The sequence below is a fragment of the Heliconius melpomene genome, chromosome 5, assembly GCF_056956725.1.
Source record: "Heliconius melpomene rosina isolate 202511_hmr_F chromosome 5, ASM5695672v1, whole genome shotgun sequence".
Taxonomy (NCBI): Eukaryota; Metazoa; Arthropoda; class Insecta; order Lepidoptera; family Nymphalidae; genus Heliconius; species Heliconius melpomene.
This window is the reverse complement of record NC_140393.1, coordinates 6,218,900-6,234,024: the sequence shown is the minus strand read 5'-3', so window position 1 is coordinate 6,234,024 and position 15,125 is coordinate 6,218,900. Positions and strand designations below refer to the sequence as shown.

Genomic DNA, 15,125 nt, shown 5'->3' with positions numbered 1-15,125 from the left:
AATGAATAGTTGGTGGTTGGTGGTGCAACCAGTTTGAAACTCAACAGTTACCTTCCCAAACAATTAAAAACTAAACAAAACAACAAACACTTACGATCAAGTCCACCAATATACTTCATAGTGATCTCCGCGTGCCCCCACACCGCGGATACTATGGGATACAACGTCTTGCCTCGCAGGCCTCGCGCCGCCACGCCCAGGTAACGCCCGTCAGCACAAAAAGCCAGGGTACCCTCGTCCATGTCCAGTACCACCAGGAGCCGGTCTGGCACCAGGAACTGCTCGTCGGGTCGCAGGAGGGCGGGGTAGGTTGTGCCGCCACCACCTGTGCCTTTTGCGTTGTGGAACACCTGGAATTATTGGTGATGGTTTTTTTAGGTTTACATTGTACCACACATATAGCAAGGTATACCGGGAGATCTAAGTTTTCCCCACGCTCTGTCCAATTTTCGGGGTATTTGCGTTTAGAGAGTGGGAACTTAACGCCACGCTTTGCCTTTTTACCGGAGCGAGGAGGAAATGATAATAATTCATTCACGCTTTTCACGCTGTATCCTGCACACAGCAAGGTAGAGGGAACCTAGTGTTAAGACGCTTCACTACTATATAATAAATTAAATAATTTTATGTTATAAAATGTTAATAGGGAACTAAATTCACTAACGATAAACTAAGGCGTTAAACCTCTTTAATTAGAACCTACATAAAAATTCACAAGCACCGATAAATATTATATACATAAAATATAATCTAAAAAAAGTAATGAAAACGTAATGCTTACACAGCTAACCTTATTTCTGCCCAAGTCCCATCCCCAGCTTTGATCCGTAGCGCCTACCAGGCTCTGGTAGCCCACGGAGTGGAGTGGGGCGTGGGAGGTGGCCACTCCCACGACCGCGTGGGTGCCTCTCTGCCTCGCCGGCCACACCACTTCCCAGCAGTGCAGGCCTCGAGAGTAGCCCACGCGGCCGCGGATACAGTCCGTGCTCTGCGCAACCGGGTGCCGGTGGAATGTTAACGCGTCTTCTTCCTTTACGAATATGTTTAGTGATCTGGAAAATTTTAATTTAACAAATTAAATTTTTTTTAATAAGGATAAGAAGCATCTGAAATGATGCCTGATGAATGCCTGCATGCATGAACATATTAAATCATTAAAGGTTATATTATAAGCTGGCCTTCATGTCCACAAGTCTTACAAGCACTTAAAATTATACAATGTGACGTCAGGGTTGTTTTAATGTATTTAATTACGAAGACCTATTGACCTGTAGTTTTATAGATATAATAACCTTGCTGCGTCAAATATGTACGAGTTTGATTCGATTTACTCCGAAAATGGCAAGCAACAAGGACATCTCTGCGAAGGTTAACCAGCCATAGGATTGCTTTTACAACTAGTTTTTGTCAATAATCGACAACAATTCCATTTGAAATCCTTGGGGTCTCTAATTAAATAAGGCGATATGTTAATCGTCCACATTTGGATCATATTCTGACATTAGCCATTCACTTTAAGCTAAATCTATTAACCATAAATAAAAATCTACTATCATTCAACATGAAGTCCCGTGTTTATAAGCCGCTCACAAGCCTCAAATAGATCTTGAGATACGGTTTTTGTTCGTAAGTTGCATATCTATGAATAAAAACGACATCTCAAGATCGATCTCAGACTTGAGCATAGGTAGGTAGACAGATACCTGTCATCCGGATTCCAGGCATGCTTGAGCTGCGTGTCCGGATGCGCGGGCGGCGCGTCCAGCAGCGCGTCGAGGCGCGCCGGGCGCGGCGGCTCGGGGGCCAGCTCGCGCGCCACCACCGCCTTGAAGGGCGCCGGGCACTCGCGCGACACCGACTTGACACCGCCGGAGAGCTTTTGCCCCATGTTCATGCCCCTGCAGCGAGTGCGGGCGCGCTTCGGCAGCGCCTTGAGGCCGCTCCGCCTAGCCTCCTCCGCGCCGCCGCCGCCCGCGCCCCCGCCCCTCACTGAGCGCACCCCGCTCTTGTACCTGGAACAAGAAAAGTACACCTTTAGGATGTTTATTTACAGTATGTATAGCTACAAAAGAGACAATATCATCATAGTATAGAGTATTGGTAGGTAGGTACTATATATATGTTATTATTTATTATATTATAAAAATAAACGGACTATTTCGGTTGCAGATACAAATTTCAATTGAGTTTACAACCACAAGAACCATTATATTATTCAGACAAGCATATCTTACAAAAATTGAATATAATTCCAAACCGATTTAGTTATCTAACATCTGTATAAAGAAGAACAGCTCCATAGCAACAAATTTCTCTAAAAAAAAAACATCATATTTTTCATCTCCAGTTGGTTCCCCAGCGACCACGATTCACAAATTGAGCAACACGACGTAATTGTGCACGTTACGTTAGTTACTTCATTTGTTTGGTCGTGAAACTGGTTGCCGAGTGATTAGAATGGTTGCTATTTCATCACAGCAGCAGCAGATGCCAGCGGGCGTGCTGGTATAGAACGCGCATCTTATGTAACCACGGCGACCGTCTAACCGTGAAAGTCGCCGTTCAAAAGCCAAGGTTAACATGGCCCTGGTGCCTCGCTCTAACAGCACACGCAAATCTTGCCTACATAACCGCATCTACTGAGTTTTATAATAGTATCTACTAATTATTTATTTTTTTCCTCTACAATGATGTCATGTAATTGATCGGCAATGTTCTCGTTTTGTATGAGACGTTTGGATTTATTTAAGTTTGTTTAACTGTCAGTCTGTTCTAGGTTAACATGTCAAAGTCGAAATAATTGCAGAGTGTATTCAAAGGTTATTATTATTATGTTAGTCGTCGTCGTCGTGAAATGTTTGATGGGAAGGGACGGTAAGAAGGCTCGCAAGCTACAAGGTCGTCTGCCTTTGCGTCGCCTACAGCGGTGGTATAACAAAAGCGGGAAGTGAAAGGCAGTGAATGTGTCCCCTCCCGTCGTGTCACCTCCGACCGAAGTAACCTTTCGATATACTAAACTGTGTCATTATAACAATAAATTGAAGATTTTCTAAAATTATTTATTTATATCTAATTAAGCATTATATCCTGAAAATTATCAATTGCTAGGCTGGATGCAAAGAGCAGAAGATCGAGCTCAGTGGCGTGCCATTCGAGAGGCCCATGACCAGCAGTTGACGACGACAGGCTGATAATGATGATGAGGATTTAAGCTATAACCTCTATCCATTGATAATTTTGGGATAGGATTTGTTTTAGCTTCACTTTTATATAAAAGCATCATAAGCAGCAAGAGAACCCATTGTTAAGAAACTTCGTTTTCCACTTCCTTCCCGAATATCTAACATTACGTGTTTACTATCGGAGTTCAACGTTGAACTTTTTCTTAGCAAAGTGAAGAAACGAAAATGTCTAAGTGAAAATCGAATCCATAAATAATACGATTACAGACAAGCATTGTAAACTGAGTCACGAAGAACTAACTAACTAACTATCTATAACTATTTTTAATATAATTAACAATTTTTTATATTATTAAACTCAACATCATTAAAAGGCAGTTGAAGGATAGAACGTTTCGTGGGAACAACTTCCTCAGGTAGCTAGCTAGCTAACTACAATGGCCTGATAGATAAAAATCAGAATGCAAATATATATATTTGTTATAAGAATATAAAAATAAATACAAGAGCGAGTGTGACTGTACAGCATAACCGTTCACGCTCGGTGAGAGGTGAATGGAATTGAATGTTGCTAGGCCGACTACATTAGCGTGTGCCAGCGCGCACCCGAACAATGAACTAGACAAGTGACGTATTTTAGATATTATAGCAATGACAATTGAAATATTTATTTAAATTTATATTTTTCGTTCTGGTGTCGAGGCAAAGCGCGGCGATGAGATCCGCCAATCAACACGGAACACCTCCAGAATTCGGCGGAAATTGGGGAACTGACTGTCTTAACATTAGGTTCCCTCAGCCTACCGCTACAACTACAGCGTGAAACTGATTTAATTTTTAACTAAATTTGGTAAACGATCAAGTATTTTTAAAATAAATTAAAACAAACAACAAGATCTATAAGGAACATTTTATAATAAGAATAAATGGATTATCATTGTTCATGTTAAATTCAACGATATGACTAACTAGTGAATTGCACTACACTTCAATTACTAGAATACAAATATGTAAAACGATTAAAATATAACGAATTCAAAGGATGTATGGTATACAGTATTAATAATTATTTTTATAGTTTTCTTCATCGTTTCCCACATGAAGCAGTCCGCAGAGAGCCTAGTGTTAAGACAACACGTTACCCACTTTCCACCGAATTCAGAAGAGATTGGGAAAAAATGTATCTATATTCTAAGAAACCTCAAAGTCAGGAGAAAATTAATACCATCAATTATTTATTTAGTCAATAAATGTAGGTACACACGAATAGAATTGTTAATAACAGCTTGCATGAAATATGGTTAGTTACTAAGTTAGTACTGGCGGTCGAGGCTGGGCTGCAGCATGCAGCATGACCTAAAGTGAAAATCAATGCATTAAGCTTAACAGTATTGACTGCTTTACGGCTTTGGCGCGCTGCTGCACCATAAATCGTTCACACTTGACATATTGGTAATCCCTGACGATTGTGGTTGAACGGAATATATAAATCAAATAATAAACATAGATATATATATATATGGCGCAGCGGCTCAAGGGTTTGACTGTAACGCGACGGTTGTGAGTTCGATCCCCACTCGAGGAAGTGAAATTTTTATTAACGTTTATATTTCCATTTCTTCGCTCTGGTGTCGAGGCAAAACCCGGCGTTGAGTTCTGCCACTCAACACGCAATGCCTCCAGAATTCGGCAGAAATTGGGGAACGGAGTGTCTTAACACTACGTTCCCTCTGCCTACCCTGCCCTCTGCTGTGTGCGGGATACAGCGTAAACCTGATTTTAACAGGAACTTAAAGCTGATTTCGATATTATTTGATAACAAAAACAATATACTCGTAGATCATAATTCTACAGCTTAAATGAGTCATAATTTCAACATGCATTCTCAGAACAACCATATAGATCATAATATAACTTCTTAGTAATGGTACTTATAGTTATTTTCCATTAACAAATTTTACAACATTTACAAGGTAAATAAATCAATTTTAAATATTAGATAAATGAAACAAGCTATATAGAACTACACGTTGATTGGGATCGTTTCGTTTGTAACACAAATAAAAACACAACTCACAAACGAAATTGAACGACCTGAAACTGAATTGAATGCTGGACAGATAGCGGTAGAGGATTAATTATTAATTGAAATGGAATATGGCGGTTTGTTATAATTATTTTTACTTTAAATACAATATTCCTAATTATAAAATATCGACTATATTTATTTTCACAGTACGTACATCTAAGTTGTAGGTAACTGTGAAAATATTTCGCTATTCTAACTTTGCTCTAATTAATAGTTCTTGCATATGCATAAGGAAAATTACCAACTTGCAAGTTTATTGTTGATTCTTCTAAAGATTATAAAGATAACGGTACACAGTGCAGGTTTGTAAAGTCTTCATAATGAGCATGGAAAGTTCAAGAGTTAAATTACAGCGAGTATTGTCGCACATTTCGCACAATTCGAAACGCTCGGAGAAAGTGTCGACGGAAGGAGGGCCCGCCTTGCGAAAGATGTTCAAGAACTTTGGCCAACGCCTTATATGGCGGCAGGAGTAATGGAAAAAATTTCAACGCAAACTTTCGGAAGTAAATATATGTATTGAGATTAACATGTCTTATCCTACAAAGGTCGTAGGTACCTAAGAGATGACTAAAAAGGTCAATTTATTTGTCAATCTTTAATTTTGGGGTATTGGTGTTATATTTATGTTGATTCGAACATTACCTAGAAGCATTTAAACTGGTATACTTACGCCCAATGTTAATAATGTATCTCCTCCAGTTAACATCAATCTTGGATTTTCTGACATGTCTATCCAATCACTAACCTGCATGCCGTCCTCCATCTCTGTCTATTTCAATCTATGGTTGCAATTTATGGATTGATTATTAACATCGGGCGTAAGCCCTCAGCAGTCAGGCAAATTATAAATTTTCAATACTTTTAGATATATGTAGTTATATGTAAATTATTGATTAAAAAACGTACGTTACCTAAAATTTATAACATGAAAATAGAAACGCAAAAGTACCTAACACGATCAAGTTTTTACATATTATATTAAAATTAAGACGCATTGAGAACTAAGATTTCCCATCACCCCGTGAGTTCGTTATTAAAATTTGCATTCGAAACTTTGCCAGTATTATCTTCAAGTTGATAAGCTATCGAGCTTCAAATATTTATTATTAAACGGCTTATACGCCCTCGACAACTTATCGGCGAACTTTAAATTTAAAAAAAATGTTTAATAAATTTGTTTCACGTAAATCTTAACATTTAAATATACCTACTTACTTACTGATATAACGATTGACCGGCTTAGAGTGTAAACCTTTTTCGTAATGTTTGTATATTTTATTCCTTTCAAAAGTGTAAAAACAATATGAAATGGTCCTTTATTTTGTTGCATAATAAAACAATTTTCAAAATTATAAAAACCTTCTGATAATACATGAATACTCATTTTAATGACGTTTGTTATATCTATAGATAATTATCTTAATTGGCTGTTAGAAGGTTCACACTCTACGCCGTCGATATATGACGCGGTCGAGAACTTATTGATTTTTCAAATGAAATTAGCCGATGCACTATCTCTTGTTTAAATAACAATTAAATAATCGCTAGGGCGTGTCGCCACAACCTTGTGTCCGTTGCCGCGTTGCAACAGGCCTTGTGTCAAGGAAAAATCTACTTAGCAGTTTCCCTGGCCCTGAACGACCACTTGTCGCCTGAATTTTCGCAAGCCACTTTTCTTATTAAACATTCAAAATATAAAATTAACAATTAACATTTTTAAGACATTACTAATATAATCAATATAATTAATAAGACAATAATTAAATTAAATTATCTATTTATATATAGTTTTATAATAAAATGTAATACAGTATTAAAATAAAATAAATAAATAAAATATTTATAGTATAACACCCCGTAAAACATAAGATTCGAGTTCACCTAATGAATCAGCTTCACGCTGTAACCCGCACACAGCAGGGTAGGCAGAGGGAACCTAGTGTTAAGACACTCCGTTCCCCACTTTCTGTTCACCTAATCATAGTTATTAATCTAAAATATACGGACGGAAATTCTTGGATCATTTTAATACCTATCCAGCAAAATCCATATAAATTACACATATTGCTTTGTCAAATCAAAATATATCATTTAATATTATTAGCTATTCACTAGCATATATATATAATATATATGATAAGATGATATAAGAAATATTACCTATTATACGGGTGGTTGCATAACGCGGCAGTGACGCGTGCGCGTGCGCGTGCGCATGGCTGTCGTCGTAGGTACATGTCAAGGATGCGTCAACTAAGGTTTATTCAAATGATGTTTAAAAAAAAGATATGTTACTTGAAGTAGTATAGAATTAGGTGCCTTTAAAACGGGGGTTCCCAATCTTAAGGAACTACTTAAGGACTATTTTAATAGAATTCTTGTTAGCAGGGTCCAATGTAACTAATTATAATAAAAAAATGAAGTGTAATAATCTTACATGAAAACAAATAATCATATTTTAAGAAGAAATTTTGTAATTTTTTATTATTGAGTGTATGCATTTATGAGTAAATATTAAAAATCCATGAATGATCGTATTTTAAAGTATTTTAGTAAATTTAAATGTCAAAATGATTTATATTTGTCTGAAGAAAAACCCAAGCAGACCCATGAAGACGTTGTATCGTCTTCACCAATCCGGTAACTTCTTCCACCCGCGCTCACCACCCCCAAAATTTAAAATCATACGGACCATATTTTAGCTGCTGCAGACCACTGATAGTCCATAGTCCACTGGTTGGTGTAAGTAATATAAGCCTTAAAGAATCAGTATCCGTTGATCAAACATTCTCCAGTCGGAGAAGTCTAATGCTTTTATCGCTTGTGTGTGCGGCGGAGATAATGAATAGGTGTCAATGTACTTTGTGGTCAATAGTCAATACCTTTTAAAGAAAAAAACTGGTTATTCAGGAAGTTTTATTCTCCAAAAAACTTAAAGTAATTAAAGTAGTTTTATTCAAACATAATTTAAAAATTTATATTCGACGGTAACGTTTTTATCAAAATCCTACTACATTAGGTTTAATTTTTACCTTTAGGTCGAGCAGTAAAGTTTTTCAATATTTCTATGTTGTTGATGTTTTAGGAATTATGGAATATATTTTAATTGATATAACGCAATGGAAATCGTCGAATACTTAAATTCTTCACTTGTTATTAACTGAAAATAAATCTTGCTTCTTATTCATTTGACCTTTACGTAGAGGGTTATTATGAGATTTTATTCGGAATAAAATCTTTATTTGTTTTCCCTAAAACTTTATATATAATGTTTTTTAAAGAACATAATCCTTTTTACAAAGCCTATTATTTGCACTAGTTTCCAGAAAAATATTACCGAGTTAAAATAGAAGTATTTAGTTTGAAATAACAAGTATTTTATTCATTGTAGACGCATAACACCTAACTGTCAACTATCTAGCAAGGAAGTAGTCGGGTACAATGTGTATAACGCAACAAAGGCAGACAAATAAGGTAAACTAATAAAAAAAACATAGTAATTAACGTTCAAGCCGCACCAGTGAATCGACAGAGGTGTGTTTATCATTACTATCAATGTTCTTTTAGCTTCACTCTGTATTCCGCACAAAACAGTATAGGCGGGTAGAACGTAGTGTTAAGACACTCCATTCCCGCGGAACTCAATGCTACGCTTTTATCTTGGTACTAGAACGAAGAAATGAAATAAACAAATAATAATCCCTTCCTCCGAACGGGAATCGAACTTACTCTTATTGCCCCTGCACCAAAAGGGCCTCAACGATATGAAAGATGTATATTAATGGTATTAATCAATATGAACATGAGTAATGGCCAATGTTTATATTAATAATGTATGGTGATACTGTTAGTTGATTAGGGCGCACGCGGCCGCGCCGGTAGCCGGGGGGCCTTGACTGCAATGCGCGCGCGCCGTAGCGTGTCAAGGGAGCTCTGCTTTCGCCGCCACGCCTGCATCAGGCCTACATAATGTTGTTGTGAGGGTAAAACCTAAATACCAAATTAATTATACTCTGCTAATTAAATATAATTAATTTATATGCATATGCACATATGTAAAAATATCTCGCATTAGACACAAGTAAAACGCAGTGACTGAAAATTCCGTTTTGCTTTTTATTTGAGGATCTATCAGCTATTTTTCTTCACGCACCGACCGGAACAAAGATTCGCAAGACTTACATAAATAAATACTCCCACTGAACGTCTCTTCAACGATTGTGTATAGGAATATCTTTTGCGTTAATCCAAGCAAAACACTGCATTATGACCATTTATATCTATCTGTACACATTTTGGCAAAGACAAATAAAATAATCAACAATTGCTTACTTAGAAACAGCTAGCAAATATTTTTTTCATTAAAATTTAGTGACGAAAAAAGGAAAGTCTAAACGAGGAAATAAAAGTTTGACAATAGACTAAAAACTAGGTCATTGAATGTTCAGCTGAACATTGGCACACAATAGGATTTAACAACGTGATGAAGGCGAAAACAATTTAAGCATAACCTTCGTACCATGGAACTGTGTGGGCTTTGGGACTTGGTGCACAGTATTACCCATTAATGCCCACGTATACACACATCGCGCATCACTTACCTATGCAACGTGATTGGATTGTTTTTCACGCTGCAATCCCGCAATCCCGTACACATAGCGGGGTTGGCAGAGGGAACCTCGGAACGTAGTGTTAATATAATTTCGTCCACCACTTTCCGCCGAATTCTAGAGGCATTGCGTGTTGAAGTTTGGAACTCCAAGTCGCGCTTTACCTTCTTACCCCAAGTGGGAATCTAAGTCACAACCTCTATAGAATGTTTACAGTCCCATGCTTGTGATTTAATGTTAACTTGTTGATGCTTTTATGTTTGTATTATAATATAAAAGGCACAAACATTATATACATAATTTTTCATGTTATATCGGTAATTATTTCGCCGGTTAAATATAGTGATGGATAGAAAATATACGAATTATACGAAGAAGAAGAGCATAAAGACAAAGTCGGCCAATTTCCAAAGTGGTAGTAAGATGTGGCACGCAAGGGGGGGCAAGAACAAAGTGTGAGACCCGCCCTCACCCCGCCGTGAGAGATAAGCGCACCCTCCACCTTAAAATGCCTCGGCAGTGTTGAACGATCTCATCTCTACAAATGAAATACCGATATTATTCGACGTAGAACTCCGTAATGTATATCTAATGAGGAATAAATGGTTCAGTCGAAAATAATTCATTTTTAAAAATCCTACGCGAAACATCTGGAAATTACAAAAAAATAAAAGAAGAAATAAGCGATAGTTACCTCCCGCAAAGTCAACTTGTGTCCACAGATACAAGTTTATTTTTAGACATATTGTATATTTGAAAGAAAGTAGAAACCATATTTGTGTATATTGCATATTTTACTTCTTAATCATTTCATTTTTTAATTTATTATCTTGACTCTATGGTGGTTGTTACGGGTTCGATAGTCAGAAGCTTTAATGTTTGAAATATTTTCATTCACATTTTCCAAAAAATATCAATAGAGAAGCTTTGTAAACTTTCGCAAGCAGAATTATTTTTTATAATTTTGGAAAAATTGGTAAGGAAGTTGTTATTTTTTTTCCTTTATATTAATTAGTAATATAATTTCATATGTATTTAGGTACTACACTACTATCGCAATATTAACGTTTTTGTTAATGTTTTGACAAACTAATAAATACCATACATTAGTTTTTGTTTAATACAATTATATCCTTATACATATTCTTAGCTTTGACACGTATTTATTGCTTACAATATAATAATAACACATTCTTTAGTGAAATTTATACTTCTAGACTCCTCTAAGTAAGGAGGCAACGAGGGGGCACAGATTTGAATAATTTATTTTCCTGAATCATTCCTACCAGCTCATAATGCAAACCATTAGGAAGATTTTATACGTAAAAAATTGTAATAGCAAATCGAATTAACTTAGAAAAAGTTTCAACACTTGTGATAAAAAGTGGTAATCATTCTAAAATACATTTTATCAGAGTAGGCTGAGGGAACCTGGAGAACCAAGACACTGCTTTTTCCCTGAATTGGAGGAATTGCGAGTTCTGTGAGGAAACATAACGCATGAAAATAAAAACATTGCTTAAAGGGGATCGAACCTTCAACCACTGCGTTTACCTTAGCCTGTTTAACTGTATACATATATATTTTAAAAGTAATCCTTCTCTTATTTAAAACGATTCATGGGAGCATTGGAGCAATCTTTTTAAACAGCTCAGCATAATATTTAATAACGGCGTCAGATTGCAGAGATGGATAGCAAGCACCAAGAAATACGATTAGGGCTTAGATTAAAAATAAATAGGTCCACTAATATATTCAAAGGAAGAAAAAATTGTTCCAACCATAAAAATCATATAAAAATAATTATTTACTATAAATATATTATTATTTAGTTATTCTCCAATTTCATTTCTATACATTGAAATCAAGAGCAACAAAGCAAAAGATTGTTAGCTTCAGAAAACCGCATAAAGAAAACAAAAGAACACCATCGATTGTTTCGTTTGTTTTTATGTAGGAGGTTCGTCCGCCGTTGCAGATGGAACTGGAAACCGGTACCTACTATAGTGGCGAGCGACGAGACTTTTGTAAGTCCTCCATATTATAATATAGTAATATATATGTTATTATTATTATATTATAAACATTAGATTATTTCAAATGGCTATATGATATTATGACGTCATAGTTCATACTAATACAAAACGAGTGTTCATAAGTAATTAAACCTATACTCGACTGATTTTAATATGATTGAGAATCGACGATCAATGATTTCAACAACACCAAAACCCACTGGACCGTATAAAATTAATAAATTTGATAATATGGGTGGGTGCAAATGAGAAATGCACAGGGCTGTACGTTACGAGCAAAACCCTATAAATAATGGGAGAGCAACAAAGGGCAAAGGATAAACGTGTGGCCTATAATATGTACCGTGGGGCTGCGAGTGGGGTCATTGACACGCACCCCGGCCCACAGTGGGGCACAGATAGAGGACGTGACTCACTCCCGGGGTTACCAGCTGCCGTCGGGTAAAACTACCCTCGTCTAGGCAGGCGCGTGTGGATGCATGGGCAACTCTTTAAATCATTTTAATTAGCTTAATCAATATTTTTCTTATGCTAATTCAATTTTTTTTTTAATTTAAAAGTTTTCGGTAAGTACAGTCTATCTACACCTTTTTATATATTTAAGAATAAAAATAAAACCTGATAAATATTGTTATTCGGAAATACGCCTATATTATGTTTATGTATGTAACAGTGATTGTGATGTAGGGAGTGAAAGCGGCAACATATGCCGACCTCATTCGCTTTGAAGTGTCGATCTGTCGCCATATGGTAGCTACGTTCAGAACTTATCTGATAGTAGGTCGAGCAAAATAATCAATAATTCTATTTAAAATTTACAATTTCCATACTAAATATTAAATCTATTTTGAAACTGGCTGGCTTGTATAAAAGTAGGTTCTCGACTGGAGTGTATTTTTGTTATAAAAATACGATTGCCCACTAAAGTACTGCGTTGTAAGTGTAGTGTTCAATGAGATGTTGTTTTCATTTAAAGGGCGAAGAACTAAAACAATCGGCCTTCACCTAGGGCTTGCTGGGCATCGATCCTACGCCAGTAGTTGTCTGACGAGTATATTTATAGATATTTCTTGAGTATGAGAACTACTACAATATGCGGGTAGACGTAAAATTATTTAAAAGCAAGTTGAAAATATATATTTTTATCGGTTTTAGGACATTCCACTTATTGTTTTTTCTTTAAAGAAATCTCAAACAAGTTTGGTGGTAACATGCATATTGTATCGTGACTCACATAATCAAATAAGAAACTCCAAAGGCGGAAGTTAACATACAAGTGACGTAATAGGTATTGTAGTTGCAGATTTAAATAGGATCGACGTGAGAATGAACGTTTCAAGGAGAATGCGAACATTAGCGGTCGGGTGGTGGCAGTGGTTGTTATACGTTCCCATGAAAACGAATTGTCGTGTGTTGAGGCGTCAATAACCTCGCCAGAGCGGATCGTGGAGGTTGCAATAAATACAATATCGACGACGCTGGCCTGGTCAAGAGCCTTTCAAGGCCGAAAGGAGAGGCGGGGAGCGCCCTACATCTGTGTTGTGTCTGAGCCATTATTGCCAACTGCATTTTAAAAGAAAAATCATTGTTTTTCTAACTAAGTTACACAAATTGACAACTATCAGTTATGTATTATCAATATCCAAAGAGTACTTTTCACAATTTTAGTCTAAATGATGATGGCAAGTTTTATGATAATAGTATAAATCCATAAATTTTATTTTAGGTTGAAGAAAATCATGGCCGCTTATTTTTTATAAAGAATCCATGCGTTTAGGATGCTGGTTTCGTAAGTTTTTCTGTCAAGGTTGAAGTTAATCGTTTTATACTTTAAACGCTAACATTACCAACTGGAACCTCATTACAAAGCAACTTGTGAAATCCTTGGAAGGAATAATAGCACTAATAGTCATTTCCTGAAGTGTTTCCGCGGATAAAAATGATCACTGAACGAATATCAATTGTACTCGTAGTCTTATAAGAATAATATTATGGCAAACACGACACACGCACTTTTAGCGGCGCACGACAGGTAAACGCGTTAAAAAGAGACGGACACATGTCATTCTTAGCGAGGATCCAACAAAGGATCGCTCCGTCGTCGACAGGAAACGTGATGCGGCAAACTCACCGCAGGTCGAGGAATCGGGCGGCCTTCGTTCGCCTCTCGCAGGACATATCGATTGTTTGTATCACAACGCCACTAGGATGACACTTCAACAGGTGGGCATGGACAGCATGCTCGCGGCGTCGCGCGTGCGCCCGCGCAACTCGGACACTACCACCGGCGGCGAGAGAACGCGCGCACTGAGCGTCAGACGGCGAAGCGCGAGCTACCTGCTCGAGTCGCTGTCTCCTCGAGGTGGAGCGGAGGTGCACGAGCAGGTACGCAGACCCGCGCGCCCGCGCCAGCGCCAGTGTCCGACATGGAGGGGTTCTCTTTCGTTGAAATTTAATTTTGAACTTCTTTATAGTGTTATACTGTGCTACTTTTGTATAATATATCTGTATTGAATAGAAACGTAGTACGAAGGTCTGCAGAAGTACAAAATATTGTTAAATTCCTGTGTTTTTAGTGTTATTTAAATTATAGTAGATAATAAATATCAAGGTGAAAAATAAACGGCAGGTACCTAAATATCTATTCATGGAATCTATTTTTTTTGTATAAAGTAGGTTTACCTATTAAGTTTTGGTTCCTAGAAAAGTAATATATCTGCCGGTTGTAGGAAAAAAAAATATTATTTATATAAAAATTTAATCAATTCAGCACTCATTTACATTGAGTTGTTAGTTTTTTTTTTTTTTGTACATTACCACTACATCTTAATTAAGTAACTTTATGGATACTAGTAAAAATATATAAAATTGATACAGTGCCGACAAACACAATAGCTTGGGTATGTTTCAACATTTCCGTGTACTTTCTACTACTCGGAGAGTACAAAACAGGACGCGATGAGAATTCCCGTCAGATCTCTAAACGACCCTCTTGTTTTTTCCTCCACCGAAATATCATTGTTGTTCCATTCGCCATTTCTTTCTAAATATTTTATTGTATTCTATAGAACGGTCTTTGATTCATGGTTATTGAATGTAAGATTATAAACAAGCAGATTTGTTTTAAATTATAGCCTACTTAATAAACAAAATTAATTTAGACTTAGACCTTTTCCTGTATAATTTTATATTTAAATTTTAATGT

At 36.7% G+C, this 15,125-nt stretch overlaps 1 protein-coding gene across 7 annotated transcripts in view; it reads right to left on the bottom strand.

The window, feature by feature from the left end:
• gus (splA/ryanodine receptor domain and SOCS box containing gustavus) overlaps positions 1–15,125 on the bottom strand; it is a 61,157-nt gene that overhangs the window by 3,253 nt on the left and 42,779 nt on the right. For 5 of the 7 annotated variants that reach the window (XM_085185892.1, XM_085185890.1, XM_085185888.1 and 2 more), the window contains 3 exons: positions 1,704–2,012; positions 782–1,052; positions 95–350 (listed from right to left, as the gene is read on the bottom strand). In XM_085185892.1, the coding sequence (XP_085042018.1) occupies positions 95–350; positions 782–1,052; positions 1,704–1,894 (718 nt within the window). In that variant the 5' untranslated portion in view covers positions 1,895–2,012. Of the gene's footprint in view, positions 1–94; positions 351–781; positions 1,053–1,703; positions 2,013–14,051; positions 14,243–15,125 lie in introns of those variants that run through there. The other 2 variants (XM_085185894.1, XM_085185889.1) reach the window with 2 other exon arrangements.